The sequence below is a fragment of the Tachysurus vachellii genome, chromosome 22 (genome assembly GCF_030014155.1).
Source record: "Tachysurus vachellii isolate PV-2020 chromosome 22, HZAU_Pvac_v1, whole genome shotgun sequence".
NCBI lineage: Eukaryota > Metazoa > Chordata > Actinopteri > Siluriformes > Bagridae > Tachysurus > Tachysurus vachellii.
This window is the reverse complement of record NC_083481.1, coordinates 15416612-15435490: the sequence shown is the minus strand read 5'-3', so window position 1 is coordinate 15435490 and position 18879 is coordinate 15416612. Positions and strand designations below refer to the sequence as shown.

Here is an 18879-nt window from a genome sequence, read left to right as displayed (position 1 = left end):
CGTCTTTGGCTTGCCAACATTCCAGAAAGAAGATAGTTTCAAGGAAGTTTATTTCCTTTAATCAGGTTTTGTGAGTTTGGCTTTTGGGGTGTTAAAAACAACCATTTTATGATTCGATGGAAATGAACTTCCAACTTCTTTGGAATAGAAAGCATGGCATTCCTGCTTATTTTTTAATCTATTTTCTTTGCTGTCTTTATATCCATATATGAAACAGTAAAATAATAATGATGATCCAGTGACCCCAATTCCCTAAACTTCCGGTGGACGTCCGCACTAATAGAAGAACGAATTACGATGAATTGATCTTAGTCGTTACTGAAGCAGCACATAAAAATCAGACTTTATCGAGTCTTATATCGTCCTGATATGACAGAAGGATAATGTTCACTGCATTCTAGTTCAGCAAGACGAGTTACATACTTTCAGTCAAGTTGTCAGGACTGCTTGATGGATTTTACCCCGCAGACTAAACATTCTTTACTCATTCACTACGTCTTGCCTTTAACAAAGTAAATGATAAAATCTAGTAAGACATTACTCGATGATGCATGCCTTTAGCTTGCACCACTGTGCTTTTTTTTTTAGGGAAGTGAAACTTCACATCATGCGGTCAGCCAAGACAGAAACGGCTTGTCAACTTCAACCTTTTTAGTCTGTGACTTCCTGGCTCACTATTTTTTTTTATCAGCTGTGAAACCCTAGATGTCTATTTTACTTTTTGTTCTGCACCAAGACACTATTTCTACCTACTGAACATCTGAGACCTGAGAGCTATAGGAAAATGAATGCAACGGGCTTCCAGATCCAGATAATAGTGTTTAACAGGATCTTATCCATGCAGCAGTATTCAGTTGTCATATGGCGATGCAAATTGCATCTAGATGTAGGAGGAAACAGGTGGCAACTATTTTAAATAGTAACGTGTTGATCAGCATGAATGTCAAACGGATGCAATGAACGTGATTGTTTTTTTATTATTGTTCCTTTGTAATTAAATCTCTGAAGGCAATTACAAAGGCACATTGTCATGAACAGAAAAGGAAAGACATCAGTCATTATTTCCTTGCACATCATTTTAGCAGCTTCCTTAGACAAAATTTTGTATCTGGTATGAGTTTTGTGTCAATGAGAATAGAAAAAATGATGGGATTTGTGCATCCCTGAATCATTTGGAGCGGTGCTCGAACGCCTGAGGCAAAGTCTTTCCCTTTGGAAAGTAAGAATAAGGACTCATTTTCTCTAAGGTTTCCTAATGTAGATTAATATAAAGGCTATTACAACCCAAAGAGATCCTGCAAAACAATGTAATTATGTGACCGGAATTGTCAGTTAACATCTTCAGCTTGACCTTCGTTTCCATTTTAAGTTCACTACAAGATTAAAAGTGTCTCCTGTAAGATAATAAAGAAGCATAAGAGGAGATAACGTGCTGCTGTGTCTAAGATAAGAAAAGAAGACCTTTACAAATTCCTTTGCATCTTCATAATACTGTGTTTAGCGAGGCAATCAAAGCCATGCAAGACTTTGATCATCATTAACTGTAGATCATCGCTAACAGGAGATCTTCATGAACTACATCCTGGGTCTGCAAGTGTAGGCCTGAAGAAGCAGACTTTGGCACATCTCCCACAGCATCTATCTCCAGAGTCCTGAAAAGCAGACTGTTATTAAGCTGGTTATTTTGGTCTGAGAAGCCCTCCCATTATTGCCTTTGAAAGGTTGTGTGTGCGTGATGACTGATGCGCCCACTATTTGTGCCATCGTAATGCCCTAAAAATAGGCAATGCGCATATTCTACACAGCACAACTCCACCCCCCCCCGTATTAGTGATTAGATGGAAAATATAATGACATGTACAAGATTTTTCTGTAAGGCATTTGTGATTTCATTAGGTTTGGTGTGTATGGGAGGTCAGGGAGTGAAGTAGACCTAGAATGGCATAATAAATTTCACTATTTCACCAACACCATCATGTATATTCTTGGTATGTGAGTAGTCTCTGAGCATGCAGTCATTTTTATATCTGTAATAAGTTTCAGTGGCCTGTGAGTCTCTCTCTGATCCTGGAGTTAATGCATTTTTTAAATGGGTGATGAACTCATAGGGAAGCTCTGGTGGGGAAAGTGTGTGGAGGCGAGACTATCGTGAAGAGGAGCTCAGTCATTCAGCTCATTGATCGACTGCTCATTGATCCTAACTGTATTACGTGATGGCCCGTATATTCCATCTTTGCAGATATTTTGATAGCAAATCTGAGGTCGAGTTACGCTTGGTAATAGTTGTAATGAGGTTGGCTGATGGCGTCTGCTAATGAGGTTTCTCAGGAAGGCATTTGAAGTGGTACTGCCTATTCTTGAGAATTTCTGAACAGGTGATGGTTGTCAAAAACACAAAATTATAATTAGCAAGTTATAATTATAGCTTAGCAAATCCAGGGTTTCTATTAAACTGTGAAACATTTGATTACATGAAAATAATAAGCCTTGACCAACCATTTGCATATCATGTGTCCTGAAATTTTAGGGAAAACACAGACTGATATTTAAAAGGAAGTGCTTATATATATTAGAGCAATTTATCTCTCATCAGGACAGTGTTTGGGAAGTTTTTAAAATCATTGAACGCCACAGTACAAGTCTTGAATTAATAAAATACTTGTGCAAATTAACCAAGTTAACTAAGACTGAAGAAAAGGATTCCTTTCAACCCAGCTATAACCTTGCCCTTGTTATTATTATATCATTATTATTGGCTATAGGATTTTCACGTGTCAAATTCATGTACAACATTCTGGATCTTGTAAATGCCAAAACACAAATATTCAAATTGCTTTTACACTTTCACAAGTAGCATTCACAAGCTACGCATCGATGTAGCGACTGATGTTAATAACCAAAGAAATATTTTAGAAATACTTTTAAAGCATTAATATTAATAATATTAATAATAATAATAATAAGAAGAAGAATAATATAGCTGCAAGCAGCGACGACGGGCCCTCGCACGTTTTTTTATCGCTATACGGTGCCTCCCAGAAAATAATGCACGGTGGGCAAGTGCATCAAGTGGGTAAATATCAGTGGACTATTTTATGTTGTTACTGACCCATTTGGGGACTGTAGGTAAATGAAACCCCACATTTTAGACAAATGGGGGTGCTAGTGAGCCACTTAAGAGACACACCTTTGTCTGACCTTTTTGTCCACACTTAACAGCCGACAAATGTGATGTATGCGTCAAATTTCAAGTTAATCTAAGCACGCCAAAAGCCTTAAATATGCCTGAAATAAAAGTAAACTTTGACACGATGCCATGGCAACAGTGTTTTGAGATATCTCAAATTCGTTCACAATTTCGCATCTGCAATATCTCTGCGTCATGGTGGCCAAGTCTGGTCCCAATTGCATGAATCCCCTAGGAGGAGTATTTAAAAGTTTACCGCATGCAGCTGTCAAAAAATCCACCTTTGTGACTGACACACTTCCTGGGGCCTGTTGGTGGCGCTATACCCGGGACTCACAATAAGCACATCGATGCGATCGGAATCCTTGGCCGAACATACACACCGCGTGTCATCACAATAAGACATTTTTTGCTTTAGATATTAGACACTTCCTGTTTCTCTGATTCCGCCATAACTTTGTCGCCTCGCCATGGCAGCACCGTTCGAGATATCAAAAATCCCTTCGCAATTTAGCAAGTGCAATGTCTCGGCCTCATGTTCACCACATTTGATGTCAATCGCATGAATTCCCTAGGAGGAGTATTTAAAAGTTCACCGCATGCACTTATAAAACAATCCAAAATGGCCGACCTAATGTTGGGCGGAGCTCATGGTTTAGAGCGCGAAAGTTGTTCGGGTCGATGAGATCTATATGCGTACCAACTCTCGTACATGTGCGTACATCATTGCCCGATCTGTGTACCAATGTTTGTTTTTGCATTACAGTGGGCGCTACAGAGCCCCCCTGCCACGCCCGTATTCCAGCCTTTGCCCGAGCCTGGCGTCGCACGTCTCTGACCCCGATTGGCCCATGTGTGGGAATAAATAAATAATTAAATAATACTCCCGAGGAAAAACAATAGGGCTTCGCACCATTCGGTGCTCAGGCCCTAAATAATAATAATTCTTAAGCAATCCTTAAGATTGGAATCATTTGGAATGTGTACCATATTTGAATGATCGGTGTTCTTTAAATATAACAGATATAACAAAAAAAAGTAAGTGTGAATGCTCATAAAGGTAACATTATCATAGGATTGCCTGAGCTTCTTTTTAAAAATTGTCATAATCTTGTGTTTTGTTTTTGAGAGAAATTTAAATTTAAAACGACTGCAAAGAATTATTTCAGGTAACATCAGTTTACATTTGTTAGATCTTGTTTATTTATGCTTAAGAGCTGAACAGGGCCTCTCTCTCACTTATGAAACCTTAAGCACTTGGCTAAGCCAAAAAAACCCCATATGCTTAATATAAATCCTCTCCAGTGTGCACTTTAACCCGTGTGCTGGCGCCATAAAAATGCCCAGATTCTGCCACCTTTTGATTCTATGGAATTGTCAAAATGCATTTGAGTTTTAAACTTTTAACCTCTGTACTCCTGCAGTTCCTCATGCATGTGGTGGAATAATGTGACTGACTAGCCCCCCAATCCCCCACCGGTTTAAAGATTACCAAAAATCTTGGTATAAAATTTAATAGTACAAAGTATAATAGCTGTAATAATTAGTTCCCTCACAAAGTAAGTTAATAAGACACAATAACGCATTCAATAACTTTGCTTTCTATCTTACAGCTACGCGATATTTGACCGTAACAAGATGCCCCTGGGTGAAGATGGACACTCGTGGAAGAAAAAGACATCTGACATCAAGGAGATCTACGACTTCAAGGATGTGCTGGGGACGTAAGTTTTCTCGTTCTTAATGCAGTCTTGTTAAGTTATGGATGTATAATGTGAGTGGTTGTTACTAGGGATTTCCACCTGATTTCTGCCGCACTTAGTTTCACACTTAATCAGCTTGTAGCCAACATGGTGATGAGAGATATAAGCACTTTAAAAATTCCTACCGTTGGACATTTAATTTACTTGATTTGCGTACACAAATCCTGTTATGAAAATTAACCGTGGACTTTTGGTGCAAAAGATGTCCACGGTTTTCAATATGTCATTACACTGTAATTATGATATTTCTTTTCATAGGTTTTTTTTTTTTTTTTTTTTAAATCTGTGGTAAAATCCAGTCCAAGAGTATGACCACCACAGCAAAAGCAGAGCATTAAATAATACCTGTGTAATGGTTACATGTTATAAACATATACTGTGTTTTTTTTTTTTTTAGATTATTGTACCGTAATTACTCCTTTATTGTGGTATTAATCACATCTGAAGTCGAAATCTTCTGTCAGTGAATTCTGACAGAGTTATGACACAGCATTTATGTTTTCAATACAGCAGCGCCCATGCTAAGGATGATTAGTGTAATTTTAGACAGACAGGCTATTTTTTGGTAATTTACCAACACATCTGAGGAAAATGTTGACATTCCCAATATTTTTGTCTTATTTCCAGTGTCGTTCATCCATTCCTTTGTTTGTATAAAGAAGTGCTAGTTAGTTAAATTGAACCTCTGTCATTAGCTAGCATTTGCTTGGCCAGTTGCTTAGCAACAGTGTTCTCGTAACTTAAATCGCATGAACTGTGAGCTTATTGTGTTTTCCTTTCTCAGGTGAAAAGCACAAAATTTATAGTTACAGCACCAAAGTAAAGTCATAGTTCATAGTCATATGTTAATAATCTAGAGGAGCATAGTGATTTAGATCAACTGTATAGAATATTAGCATATCCCTTTTGATGCAGCTTGAATGAATTATTCAGTGACGTGTAATGAGGAGTCTATTGATTTTAACAGTTTTCTCATCTGTTTTGGTCAGCACAGTTGGTCCATATTGTGATAACATGCTACCAAACCTTGCAGGTCTTGGTTGAATATGTTTCGCTTCCGGTTTGTATGTTCGTATATTCTTTGCTGACGTTAGTTGCCTATTTATTATCTGCAACAGACACTCAAATGTGGAGAAGAGAAAAAGAATCCCCTTCTTATTAAAGACACAACAACAGTCTTAAGCATTAATACAGAAACAACCAGACCCTGAGATCACTCTGGAGTTTGTAATTGTTTTTATTTTAATGGCAGCCATATGTGGCCAGTCTTTGTTAACTCCTCTGGTATCTAGAAAAGCAAGCTGACCTCTGTGAGGAATTTCTAGTATTCCCAAGCCGACATTCCCAGAACAGAGGAGCCACTCTCGTGCAGTTATCAGGCAGTAATGTTGAGGCATGCTCTACTGGAAGGTCCTGGGAGAGATCAAGCTAAAGAGTTGTCCAAAATAACAGCTTCCACCATGGCACTGGGGTCACAATATTTCATTCCAGATGCATATGTATGTGGATATAGAATGTGAGAATAATTCATCCATAGAGTTGAGGAGTTAATGGCCTTGCTAAAAAAAACAACAAAGGTTCTGGGAGTTAACCTGTCACCTTCTGGGTTCTTGAACTGTACCAACACTGGGCCATAACTTTTAGTTATGCTTTGTAATATCTTTACAGTTCTAATCACCAAGAACCTTTCTACACATGACTACATAGTTGTTGGTGAAAGATATTTCCAATGAACTTTGTACCATTGTTCACAAAATGGTTTTTTTTTTTTACTTTTCAGTCCAACACCTCAGTTCCATGTCAGAGTGCAAGCCTAGGCATGCGTTCATCCTTACAACCTCACAAGCCCAACACGCACCACGCTTGAATTTTCCGACCCTCCTGTCTTCCATGCACAGTGAGGAAAGCATCGCCAGCTCTCCCCGCCTCGCTTAGCTCCGAGTTCATCGTGGGCTGGTTGTCTTGGCAACTGGAGCAGACACTTTCCATATGGACTAAAACAGTTGCTATGGAAACAAAGTTTTATTTTCTATTAATAATCTCGCCGACAAATGTGTGAGCATTTGCGAGGCTCGGTTTAATCTCGTTGAAATGAGTTTTTTTTTTTTTTTTTTTTTTTTGGTCATAATTTTTGTTCAAATAGGGGCAGTTTCCAGGAACCCCCTCTGACATTTTACACACTCTAATTTAGTTTCACATTTACAGGAACCTTTATAGTTCCAGGTTCATCATTTACTTGCACTTCTTTACTTAGGTTTATTGTATGATATGGAGCAAATGATAAAAGTGGGATTTCAGTGGTATGACCTTACAGAAGGTTGAGCTCAAATCCCGAGTTCTTTTGTTCGGATAAAACATTGACTAAATGAATAAATGTAAATGAACCGTTGACCTTAGTGAAAACTGACCTCTTCATCTCAATTTCTTGCAAAGTACACTCTACATAAAATCCAAAACACTGTGCTTTCAAGGTACAAGGTCATTTTTGTACATTTAGTTAAAAGACACAATGGGACTTGAACTTTGGGAACTACAGTAAAATGTACATGTCTCATACCTTTTATTTCCTGACTTAAACCAAACCAGATTTAAACCAAAGTCTGTCCTCTTATGTCTACTCATCTCCACAACAATAGATAACTCAATGGTCCTTAACAGTGTTGTGAGGTTCCAGGTTTCCTCTGTTCATCTCTAATTCATATTAATGTGCAGCGCGATCCCTCGACACATTCATTAAATTTCAAATGGAGTCTCTTGTTCATCCCACACCGCTTTCATCACAGAAACAAGGATTGGCTTTTTGGTGACTGGCTGCACATGACTTTCCATTTCTCCAAAAAAAAACAACACTTTGCTTGGAGCACGAAAAAGTGGACCGTCATGCAGTATGCAAATATCTTTAAAGGAAAAATGCATGTGTGCTTGCGTGTGAAAAGATGGCAAGAAAAATCCCACTTCACATGACCTGGTTGTTCTCATGACATTAATGTTTAGTTTGTAGGTGGCTTCTGTATACCATGGATAAACTTTGCTCGACCGCAGAACGTAAACTCGTATTTGATAAGTGTCTTATACTGTAGCTACAAAATCCTCCCAACTCCTTGCTAGAGTTATGACACCATCATTAAACAAATTTATCACCATCATAATGACTCCATTGTGTAAATGTTTGAGTAAGACATGTAAAACGATCGTGGATGATCTTGAGTCAAGCAGACTTTCTTTTTTTATTTTCGCCCCCAGTGTTGCTTAGAGATGACTTAACAAATGTGCTTTTGTCCTTTAGGGGCAGCAGTATCCAAAGGCAGTGGGCTGTGTGGCTCTGTTTCTGGGTTTCTTGACTCCCAGCTTCTGTAATTAAAACAGAAAAATAATTAATGAGTTCCAGCACTGCTTCAGAGTAGCAAATATATCTGTTTTCTCTCTCTGTCAGTTATAGATGCTGGTCTGGTCTTCCTTAGCATCATTTAAAAAAACGCAGCTACTGATCCAATGTGGAAATGCATATGCCTTTTTTTATGTACAAATCCTTAGAAAGATGGCATTATAGCATTGAATCGAATCACGTCTTTGCAGACAAAAAGAGTTTTCTATTATGCGGTTATGACCCATGAATGACAATTTGTTTCCATGGTTTTTTCGGTTTGACTGTAATCATGATGTAAGATTGTGTAAGACTTGAAGACTTGCTTGAAAAGCTGCTGCAAAACCGCTGCTGCTTAACTACCTCAAAATATCTGAGATTTCTCATGTAGTCTTCTCAAAATGAATCGAAATGCGACTGAAAGAATGTCGTTTAGGAACCAGTTTGATTTGCCAACCACACCGCTACGATCTAAAGTATTGATTTTTGCTAGTGTGATCAGAAGATTGCTTTTCTTCGCTGGGCCACACCACTCTGGATCGACTAATGAACTCCCTATAGTAACACAGCGATGTGGCATGATCTATAACTATTCCCAGCATGCGTTGCAGATGAGGGTTGGCGAGAGTCAGGACTAGAATTATTTGAAAATCAATATGGAGTATGGATCTTTTCCTTTCTGCGTGGCTGTTGCTCTTTATTGTGCTGTGACCTGTTTTTCACTTCACAAAGCTAAGAGTGGTATTTTATATTTTGCTTTAAATATAGTCTCTTGGTACCATATCCTGAATCCCCAGCTTAAAAACAACCCACCTTTGTGTCTTTTTATTATAAGTTACAATAATATGAAATTAAACTTTTATTTATATATATATATATATATATATATATATATATATATATATATATATATATATATATATATATATATATATATATATATATATATATATATTAAATAAACGAGAATATTTTGTCCATGTGATTAATTGTTAACAAATCTAATTTATAATACAGACTTAAATCGATTTAATCCACCTCTTTATGATGAATCTACTTAATGCACAAATTCAAAATGAACCTTAAAAACCTAGAGATGTAAAATTGAATATGTTTAATTTAAGTAAGCAATTTATATTTTTATTTACTATTTATTAGTCTTCTTATTAACAGTTAACAGTTTGAAAAAGAAATACTGTACATTGTAGAGGTTCACAAAAGAAACTGTTTAAAATAAAATGAAAATATATTTTTAGTAATATTAGTATAGTATATTTTTAATAATAAATTTTTTTTTAAATAAGTTATATATTTACCTTTTGGGATACAATAAAAGTATTGATGGAGGAAATCTTAAGTGTCAACACTTTTTGTAACATTATGAAATGGTCTTGTTTACATGAGAGGATTTAAAAAAAGAAAACTATAAAAAAATTTAACCTGTAAGTGATAACAGGAACTAATTTGTTTCAGAAGTAACTACAAAATGTGTGAGAGAATAACTAACCCCAGGGTGGTAACAGTAAGCTTGCTTCATGTCAGCCGCACGACGTCACTGTCATTGATTATTTTTCTCTTACACGTCTAGTCGTGTTTTATGCCAGATGTTTTGTCGTTGTTACAAATTCCAGTTTCAACTTTCCTGAAAAACACTCATTTCTAAGCTGTCACTTAACCAGTGTTGTAGTTAAACAGTACGGATCTGCTTGGCTGTGAAAGTCCGTCTCTCGGTTAAAGTTTCTGAGCCTGTTAGTGTCAGTATTGTGGAAAGGGGAAGCACAGAGGAGTATTATATTACTCTAGCTCTTATTTCACAGCGCTATGTGGGCTGGACAGGATGATAGATGTGCATACAGTCCCGGCTCATGAATATTAAAAGAACAATATGGGATGCTTTATTAAACAGACTATTAAAAATATATATATATGTGTTTATAGAGAAGTGTTTAGAGTTGGAAATAAATTTCCATTTAGCTGCACCGTGTATATAATAAGGCATTTGTTTTATAAGTGCTTGTGTAAGCACAAGGTAAGTTCTAGCGTGTGTGTGGGGTTGTATGGATAGATGGTTAAATTATACATAGACACCTTCCTGTGTTTACCAGGCTGCTAAAGACACCTGCTCCCTCCTCACTCACGTCTGCACATGCATGCACACACCTTCCTCCTGCTCACACCTCACCTAGAACAACAAATTAAAACAAATGAAACACTTCTCAAACACAAAAACACCTGACTTCTTACTTACATTTGTGTCTTGCTATTTTATCCGGGGTTTTAAACCTACAACTTGTTGGGAAACACGGAACCAGTGAAATACCGGTCCTTTTTGTTATTTATTTATTTATTTATTTATCTGAGATTTTTCTATAATACATTTTAAAGCAACATATGTGTGCTTTCTAGGTACAAATTCAATCAATGCTGAGGAGATTTTGTAACCTTTAATGTTTTCTTGGTTTTAGAACAGACATTGATTTTGAAATTTGAGTTTTTTTTTTTTTTTAGGGTTTTTTTTCTGTTGAAACGCCTGCAGTCCTTTTGGGGATCTAATTTTGTGGGTGGAAGCGTGGTGTAAGAAGCAGTTTTGTCCAGTAAACATGTAACACACACACGCACACACATACTGTAATTTGTAGCACATGAGATTTGTAGTGCATGAGATTACTTGACCCCAGCTAGACAAGAGAATGGGTTGAATTTTAAATGGCCCTTGACTGAAGATGTAGTGCACTACGTTAAAGTGTAACGTATATTTTTTTTTATTATACTTGTAGTGCACTACATAGAATAATATCTAATATTGTGCCGAGTCTTGATTTTTCGATTAGCTGTGTCAGAATTTTTGCTATTTTGAAAGAGCTTATTATAAAGTGCTTTTAATAGTGCTTTTAAGAGGCAAGTGTTTGGGTAATTTGCATATGAAAAGTATGATATTGTTTTTTTCCTTGAGGCAAGTAATGTAGTATTGTGATTATCCTGTGTGCTGATTGGATGATGGGTTGAAGCCAGAGTGCATATTGATGATCAAGTTGTGGGTTTGGTTGTAGCATTGGGGTCGATTGTGTATTTAGTAATTGCTTCATGCACAAAGATTGCATTGGCAGTGAGGTTGATGTCTAACAGTTAGGTGAAATCCAAAGAAATGAAAGGATAATGTAATGCAGTTAAACTGTACACTGAAATTTAAAGAACATGAACTAAAAAGTTGTAATCATGCATTACAATTTTATGTGCTTTCTTGATTTTAAATGAAATCAAATCTAAATGTCATTTCATCTTCTGGTGATTTTTTTTGACGGTTGGTATGAAACCAACAAACCTGAATGAAACCCAATAAAACACATGCAAAGCTTTAGACAGACAATAAACTTTGCTCAGGGTCTGGAGCTGTGAAGCACTTCATGTTGTACCACTGCACCACCCAACAGCTTGATACCACATCGGTATCTGGTCTGACTATTATTTGCCTGTAGCGATGTAACACAAGTCATTTGCATTGAGCTGATTGTAGCCTGTAGTATGTTGTCCTTCTGTTTTTCCATAGCTTGGCGTCTTGTCTGATATACAGTTAAAACTGGAATATTTTGACCTCACTGAGGTGAGAGTTGCCGTGAAGGTCATCAGGCCTTTATATGACCTCATGATAAACCTCAGGATCCCATTATGGTATGTCTTTTTTTGCTATATGTGTCCTTGAGGTATCATGTTATTTTATATGCCATGCTAATTTATTACTATTAGATAATTACCACTCTTGGAGTCTTACTTATAAAAGTCTGTAGTTAATTTCCCTCTGACATGATGAGGAAATGTCCAAGTGATAAGTAATCTATGATGCACTGGGGTTTGATACTGGCTTTGTTGGTGGGGGGGAAAACACAGTGTTTATTATTGTAAGACCAACATTTTAGATTCTAAAATGATTTTATTGGATTAAAAAAGATACAAATAGTATTAGAATTTTTTTTAATGTTGCATTGTATTTTTTTGTATTTTGGTGTTTGTTATATGGAGGTGATGTTTGTTTTTTGTTGGTTGGTTGTTTGGTTGGTTGGTGGTAGCAGTAGTTGTATTTTAATACTTAAAATTCATTTTAGTAGTCAGTCACTTTGATTGTGTCATTTTTTTGACATTTTGCCCAATGGTAGCTTGGTGCTTCTGCGCTAGGAGTGTTTTTTTTTTTTTTTTTTTTTTTTTTAATGCCTTCTGTATTGACCAAATTTACTATCTAATTTTGGAGCAGCCCTTCAAATGGTGACAGGTTTTCACTGTCTCTTAAATAGAAGTGTGTTACATTCGTGAGCTCTTGCTTAGTAGAGGGATTTGCTGAAGACTTCGAGAGAACTTAATGTTGCAAGCTGATGTAATTTCCTTATTCAAAACTGCCAAAAATACGCAGGTTTTATGTACCAAATACTCTATATATACGTGTTGGCTAACTCAAACTTGTTTACTCTTCTTGTCACATTTTTTTTTCTTACTGTACAAAGACGCTTGTATTATATGGATGATGCATAACTGTGTACTTGATGAATTACAGTCCAAGTCCTGAGATTTTAATGCAGAGATTTGCTTTTAACAAGTATTTTTTTTCCAGCATCTGATAGAATTTATCTTTGTGACTGATGACTACTGGGCTAAGTGTGCTGTGTGTCTGGGAATTCTTTTAAGTCTTATCAAAAAGGGTTCTCAATTAGATGTTTTATCATTTCCCATAAAGCCAGATTGCCTTCCCTCGTGCTCTGAAAGATTGGGGTGAGATAGTGGTGGAAAAAGCAGTGAGCGAGAATGTACAAATCTCACATCCCATCTCACATCCCATGAATGATTCCTTTGTTGCACAGTGCAGTATTTTTAGGGCAAAAAGCTGCCACAGTCAATTGTGTTCTTCAAGCGAACGTTTCCTTTTCTTTGCTGTGAAGTCGATGGTTCTTGTCTGGTGAAAAATTAGAAAGGCACCTTGCCCTGGTGTAATGCGGCTAACCGCTTCCTTTATTTCATCAACTGGCTAAAGTGAAGTTTGTACTCTTGCTTTGGATTGGTGACCGTATATATGTAGGAATTACTATTGCTAATCCTTTGAAGAAACAACGTACACATCGGATCGTGGGTTTCCTGTGGGTGGAATCTGGAATGCCTCCGTAATACTGCCTCCTATTAACTGGTCCCAGGTCAGCAGGCATACAGCTGTTAAATACATTTGAAGAATGGAATAAATCACATTTATGAAGGCGTGAGGTGAATTACCTGGACTGAGATGTTACTGAGTGTACGCATGTCTAGGAAGTGCGTTCTGAATGATTGTTCTTTATGGAGGTCATATAGGCGGAGGGGGGAGTGGATAATGCTGCTCAGCTCTGTGGTTGTGAAAGGGGGTGCTGGGATATATACAGAGTCTGGTATATACCGGGAGAGGCGTGAATAAAAATAGAGGGAATTTAGTAAGCCAAAGGCTGAGGGCTGGTGGCATTTGAGAAGCTGGGGCGGAGTTGGGGGAGTTCGAGGGGCTAAAACTTGAATGTGGTGGAAGTTTTTCTGGGCAGGAAACTTGGAGGAAGTGGAGGAGGAGCAGCGGAGGCTCTTCGGCAGGCACATAGTGTGGATGAGGGGGAGTTTCTTGGATGTCTTGGTGAATTGATCTCAGGTCGATTGCTATTTTTGCAACGAACCATGTGTTTCTTGTCCATGGCTTCTATGAGCGTTGTTTTTGTCTAGGTGATTTGTGATTTGGAAGAAGTGACCATACACCCTTTTTTTTGTTTTTGTTTACTGAATTACTTGCCTATGATCGTGTGCTTCAGCAACCAGATCCGATCAGATAAGAATTCAGAAATGCAAAAAACAGAATGCCTTTGTGTCTTTGTCATTTGCTTGTTTCATTTGAGTTTCATAAATTCCTGTCTGGCACAAAACGCTGTTCAAGCTTCAGCTTGCATGCTTCCAGGCATTGAAAGTGTTACAGCTGTTAAAAGAATAATGAATAGAAGATGAGAGATTAAATAAGCATGCTAATCTTGTTCAGTGTAGAGGAGAATAACCAGATTGAGAAAGATGCACAGAGATGAAAGGGAAGGAAATGACAGAGGGATTTGCGTTAGAGTTTTTGGAGAAGATTCTGATTTTACTAATACAACGGCCCTCAAACGTCTTCCAATGTTGAGATCAGGAGGTTTCCTGATGGAAAAACTGAGCTGATGTTGGCTTTCTCACTCTTCGTGGGTTGGAAAAAAATGCGTCTCGGTTTGCAAGAGAGCCGAGAAACAAACCGACGGCTCAGCTCCACTATCCTGATGGAAAGAGCGTATCAGAATGTTTGCAAAGGAAACTAAATTTATCTCGCTTATGGCTAGTTTTTGGCTCCTACAACATCAACATGCTGGCTGTGGACATCAAGGACAGAATTTATTCCCTTCACTGCTTTTAATTTAGTCTACAAGTTGTTGATCCTTTTTACATTCGATGGAACTGATGGACCTTATTTTTTTCCATTTCTTCCGACAAACGCTGATCCAAAGTATTAACTTTCTAATTTGGAAGTAGTTTCCGTTAAGACGTCTTGACTTGGCCTCGGCAACGATACAAGATCTACAGAGTTCCAACTGACGTTTATAATATGAGAAACTCCAGTATTTCCAATATAAACAATATAAGTTCTTATTTTGAAAATTGTTTATATCCAGACTATGCGGAGTGTCAGATGTAAAAATCACCATGTGAGACGTTAGTATAGAAACAATAAAGATTTATCAGGACGAGAGCTTTATCAGCTGGTCTTTCAGTATTGTTCTAGAAACGTAATCATCCGAACTTCTTCTGCCCAATCAAATACAAAAGCAGTGTTGTCAATCAGTTTGGTTATCTTTGGCATTAAGAGTCTCTGGTAAATGTAGGAAAATGTCGACACCCCCAGCCGGTAAGACGGTCCTGTATGTCCAGTTTCTCTGCTTTTTCTAGCTCTCTCCAGTTTCTATGCCTCTTTCTTTCGTCTTGCAACCTCTGTGGAGTTCATCTCCTGGCTCGTTTCAGTCTCAGGAGCTGCATCAGTCAGCTTTTTTTCATATATAATGCTGTCAGTGATGAACGGTAGTGTGGCTGCGGCTTTAAACTAATTTCTGACATTCACATGATTACTTTGAATATCGATGTCCTTGTTGGAAAGACCTGACCAGTCGCAGATGTTCGTGTTAAGAGGTATACGCGAGGACTAATCCCGGGTGTTTGTGCATCCTGAGAGACTCCGGGCATTCCTGCTGACGGAGGATCGTGTGCAGTCATATCGTCATAGAAATCATATCATCTTGTCATAGAAATAAAGGTCATTATTGTTTGTAGGGTTAAATGTATATCATTGTCATTCCACGTCTCTCTCAATGTGCATTATTGTGTGTGTGTATATGAAATGCTTGGTGATGGAGAGCAGCTCGTTTAAGAGGTAATAAGAGTGCATCGTGTTTGCCGGAGGTTGCCGTTAGCAACAGGGTCTGGACACCAACTCTGCACAAAAATAGGCATTAACCTTTTTAAAATGAAAGTGTTTTTCTTCAGCTCCTCTACACATTTTTCTTCTCCTTGTTTGTGTTTCAGAGCCTTCTCGAGCCAGCACATCTGGCTATGTTTGGCTGAATCAGGTCTCTCTAGAGAGTCCACCATGACACTCGAGAGACCACACACATTCTCTAGGTTTCTCTGCAGCTGAATGCACACGTTAGGGCACGCATTAATTCACTTATTTGCTGTAGCATGCTTTTGCTCTATAGCTGCCAAAGACCTCTTGTGAAACTGTGTGTGACTCAAAAATAAAATAATAAAATAAATCTGACCCGGCTGATTCAGTTTATCAGTATCGGAGCGCCATGAGCTCGTAATGTATTCTCAGTATTTGCCGAACTGTCAGTACGAGTTCTCTTCTCAGTGGCCTTCTCAAGGATCACACACACACACATACACAAAAACTTATCTATAAAAAACAGACACCAAAAATAACACCACGACCTTCAACCTGGCCCCGAAACTCAGCTACTCTTTTACCATATTAACTAGAGTACTAAACCTCAAAACAGATATCGCAAACAAATAAGAAAAAAAATTAAACAGGACAAAGACAGGAAACGGTTTCAGGATGCAGTTTCGCTTCATCAGGTTTAAGTTTACGCTCTTGTGTGTGTGTGTGTGTGTGTCTTGAGCTCCATCTGTAATTCTCTCTCTCTCTCTCTCTCTCTCACTAAAGACATAGAGACACAATTAAGTAGGCTTGTGGTAATAAACCACAGGTGAGAATCATCATATGTTACCTGTGATTCAACCTGTCTTCTGTCCATCCACAGATGATGCTTGTCCAGACCTGTACTGCGACCATTACCTTTCACACATCTTCTTCTTCCTCTCTTTTTTTTTTTTTTTTTTTGTTCATTTCAAATATAGTTTGCGAGCCTTGTGACTGTATTGGTTTGTTTAACAACCACCACCACCCTCTTTCTCCCGTCTTTAAAGGGTCCATTATGTTGTGACAAACCCTTTGGGGGGAAACGACACAGGGAAAAAAACATGTTATGCAAGATCTATCGTTTCACTGGAAATCCTCAGACGTGTGTAAACAGAAGCAGCAAATTCCAGGAAATAGTTTGAGCTGTCAGGTCAGGGTCCGTGCTTTCCCATAATCGCTCGCAATCTGCATCAATTTGATTTAATTGTAGTAATAATAATAATACGTTTTATTTACGGGCGCCTTCCAAACTCTCAAGGTCACCTTACAAAATACATTTAAAACACACAGCATAATATAAAACGTACAAATAAACAACAGAATAATAAAAGCAAAGAAAAAAGTTTAAATGGAAAATGCATTTCTAAACATGTGAGGTTTCGAGTCTGGATTTAAAGGTTGTTAAAGAGTCTGTACTTCTGATGTCAGCAGGGAAACTGAATGCTCTAAGCATTCATGGAAGTACTGTGTTGTGTCAAGATTGGGCGGAGGCAATTAATATTGCGGAGGTGAAAAGTATGCAGATCGAGTAACATTATTAAAATGAGCCTTTAAGGATAGAGTTCTATCTATAATGACAACCAAACTCTTTACCTTAGGGGAAGGAAAAACAGTGGGATTATCAATATTACTGAAAAACTATCAACACTGGCTAAGGTGGACTTGGAGCCAACGAGAAGGACTTCTGTTTTATTGCTATACATTTGTAGAAAGTTGCAAGAAAAGCAAGATTTAATTTTATTTAAACAGACTGAAAGAACTCTTGTCTTTAGAAACAGGAGCGTTTGCAGATCAGGGTAACGATCATCTTTATTTTTGAGAGTAAAACTGTTTTAATAAACTTGCAGTATTTCATATTCATATATTCATATTTCATAAGTGTGATGATTTGTTTATTAACTCTGAATCTCTCTCTCTCTCTCTCTCTCTCTCTCTCTCTCTCTCTGGATGTGCGTGGTGCAGTGGTGCGTTCTCCGAGGTCGTCCTAGCCGAGGAAAAGCAAACATTGAAGTTGGTGGCAATAAAGTGTATTCCGAAGAAAGCTCTAGAAGGGAAAGAGAACAGCATTGAAAACGAAATCGCCGTTCTTCACAAGTAACTATTTTCATTATACTACTCTTTTATATATTTATATATATATACATGCACGCACGCACCCCAATGCCAAACATGTCAGTTTAGATAAAAAAAAAAATAAATAGTTTTATGCAATGAAATTACAGTTCAGGTAGTTGCATTGCATCCTGGGAGATCACGGTGGAAAGGCAATGTTAAAAAGAGGTCACGTCTGTCAATACCGTGATGCATCACCAGACTTGCTTGTAGTCCAACCATCTGAAAACTGAAACGTCTTGCATCATTCACAGGCCAAAACAAACATTAATAATGATGGGTATAATAAAATTCAGTTAACCAGTTATGAGTATAAATATAATTTAGGGGATTTTATGGACGGTGTTCAAAGGTACATTTTTATGTGCGTGTATTTATCACTCAGCACACATAAAATACATGTTAAAAAATTTGAAAACAATTTCACCTATATATACACACTGCCGCGCCCACACTTGCTGAAGTCACGGTGGTTTAAGGATCTCCCATATGAACCGCTGGATTCACCAGGCACTCTGGAAAAAGACTTGCTCTGAAGGTGCTAAAGCTATTTTTAGGACGCGTGTGCACGCGTTGCCTGGGTTACTGCCGCTACACTGACCTGGAGATCAGAGAGGGATGTGAACGAACGTGTGATAGAGGAACACCTTCCTTTCGTCTGCACATTTATACAAGGACATGCTTCATAGTTCGGTCTTATTGCTTCCTTGTTTTCTGTTCCTTTTTTTTTTTTTTTAAATTAGTCTCTCATGTTTATAGCATCAACTCTCCAGATTGCAGCATCTCTTGAGGTGATTGTGTGGAACCTCATAGTGACACAGTCACATCTGATATTCACATTTATGTCCATACTCTTGTCGGGGGTGAAATTAATCAATCAAGAAAGAATAATCTAATCTAATCTAATAAGATGTATAAAGACCAATTGATAAAACAAGTTTGAGACCTCTGTCTTATTCTAGTTTTC

At 37.7% G+C, this 18879-nt stretch overlaps 1 protein-coding gene and 1 long non-coding RNA gene across 2 annotated transcripts in view; one reads left to right on the top strand and one right to left on the bottom strand.

Annotated features, from left to right (window-relative positions):
* camk1b (calcium/calmodulin-dependent protein kinase Ib) overlaps positions 1-18879 on the top strand; it is a 34777-nt gene that overhangs the window by 2847 nt on the left and 13051 nt on the right. Inside the window, exons 2-3 of the mRNA XM_060857745.1 lie at positions 4801-4911; positions 17763-17894. Coding sequence (XP_060713728.1) covers positions 4826-4911; positions 17763-17894 — 218 coding nt within the window. The 5' untranslated portion in view covers positions 4801-4825. The remainder of the gene's footprint in view (positions 1-4800; positions 4912-17762; positions 17895-18879) is intronic.
* LOC132837842 (uncharacterized) lies at positions 7076-16819 on the bottom strand. The gene is made up of 3 exons (XR_009647586.1): positions 16609-16819; positions 10403-10496; positions 7076-8301 (listed from the first exon to the last, which is right to left on the bottom strand). It is a non-coding gene; the product is annotated as an uncharacterized LOC132837842 (long non-coding RNA).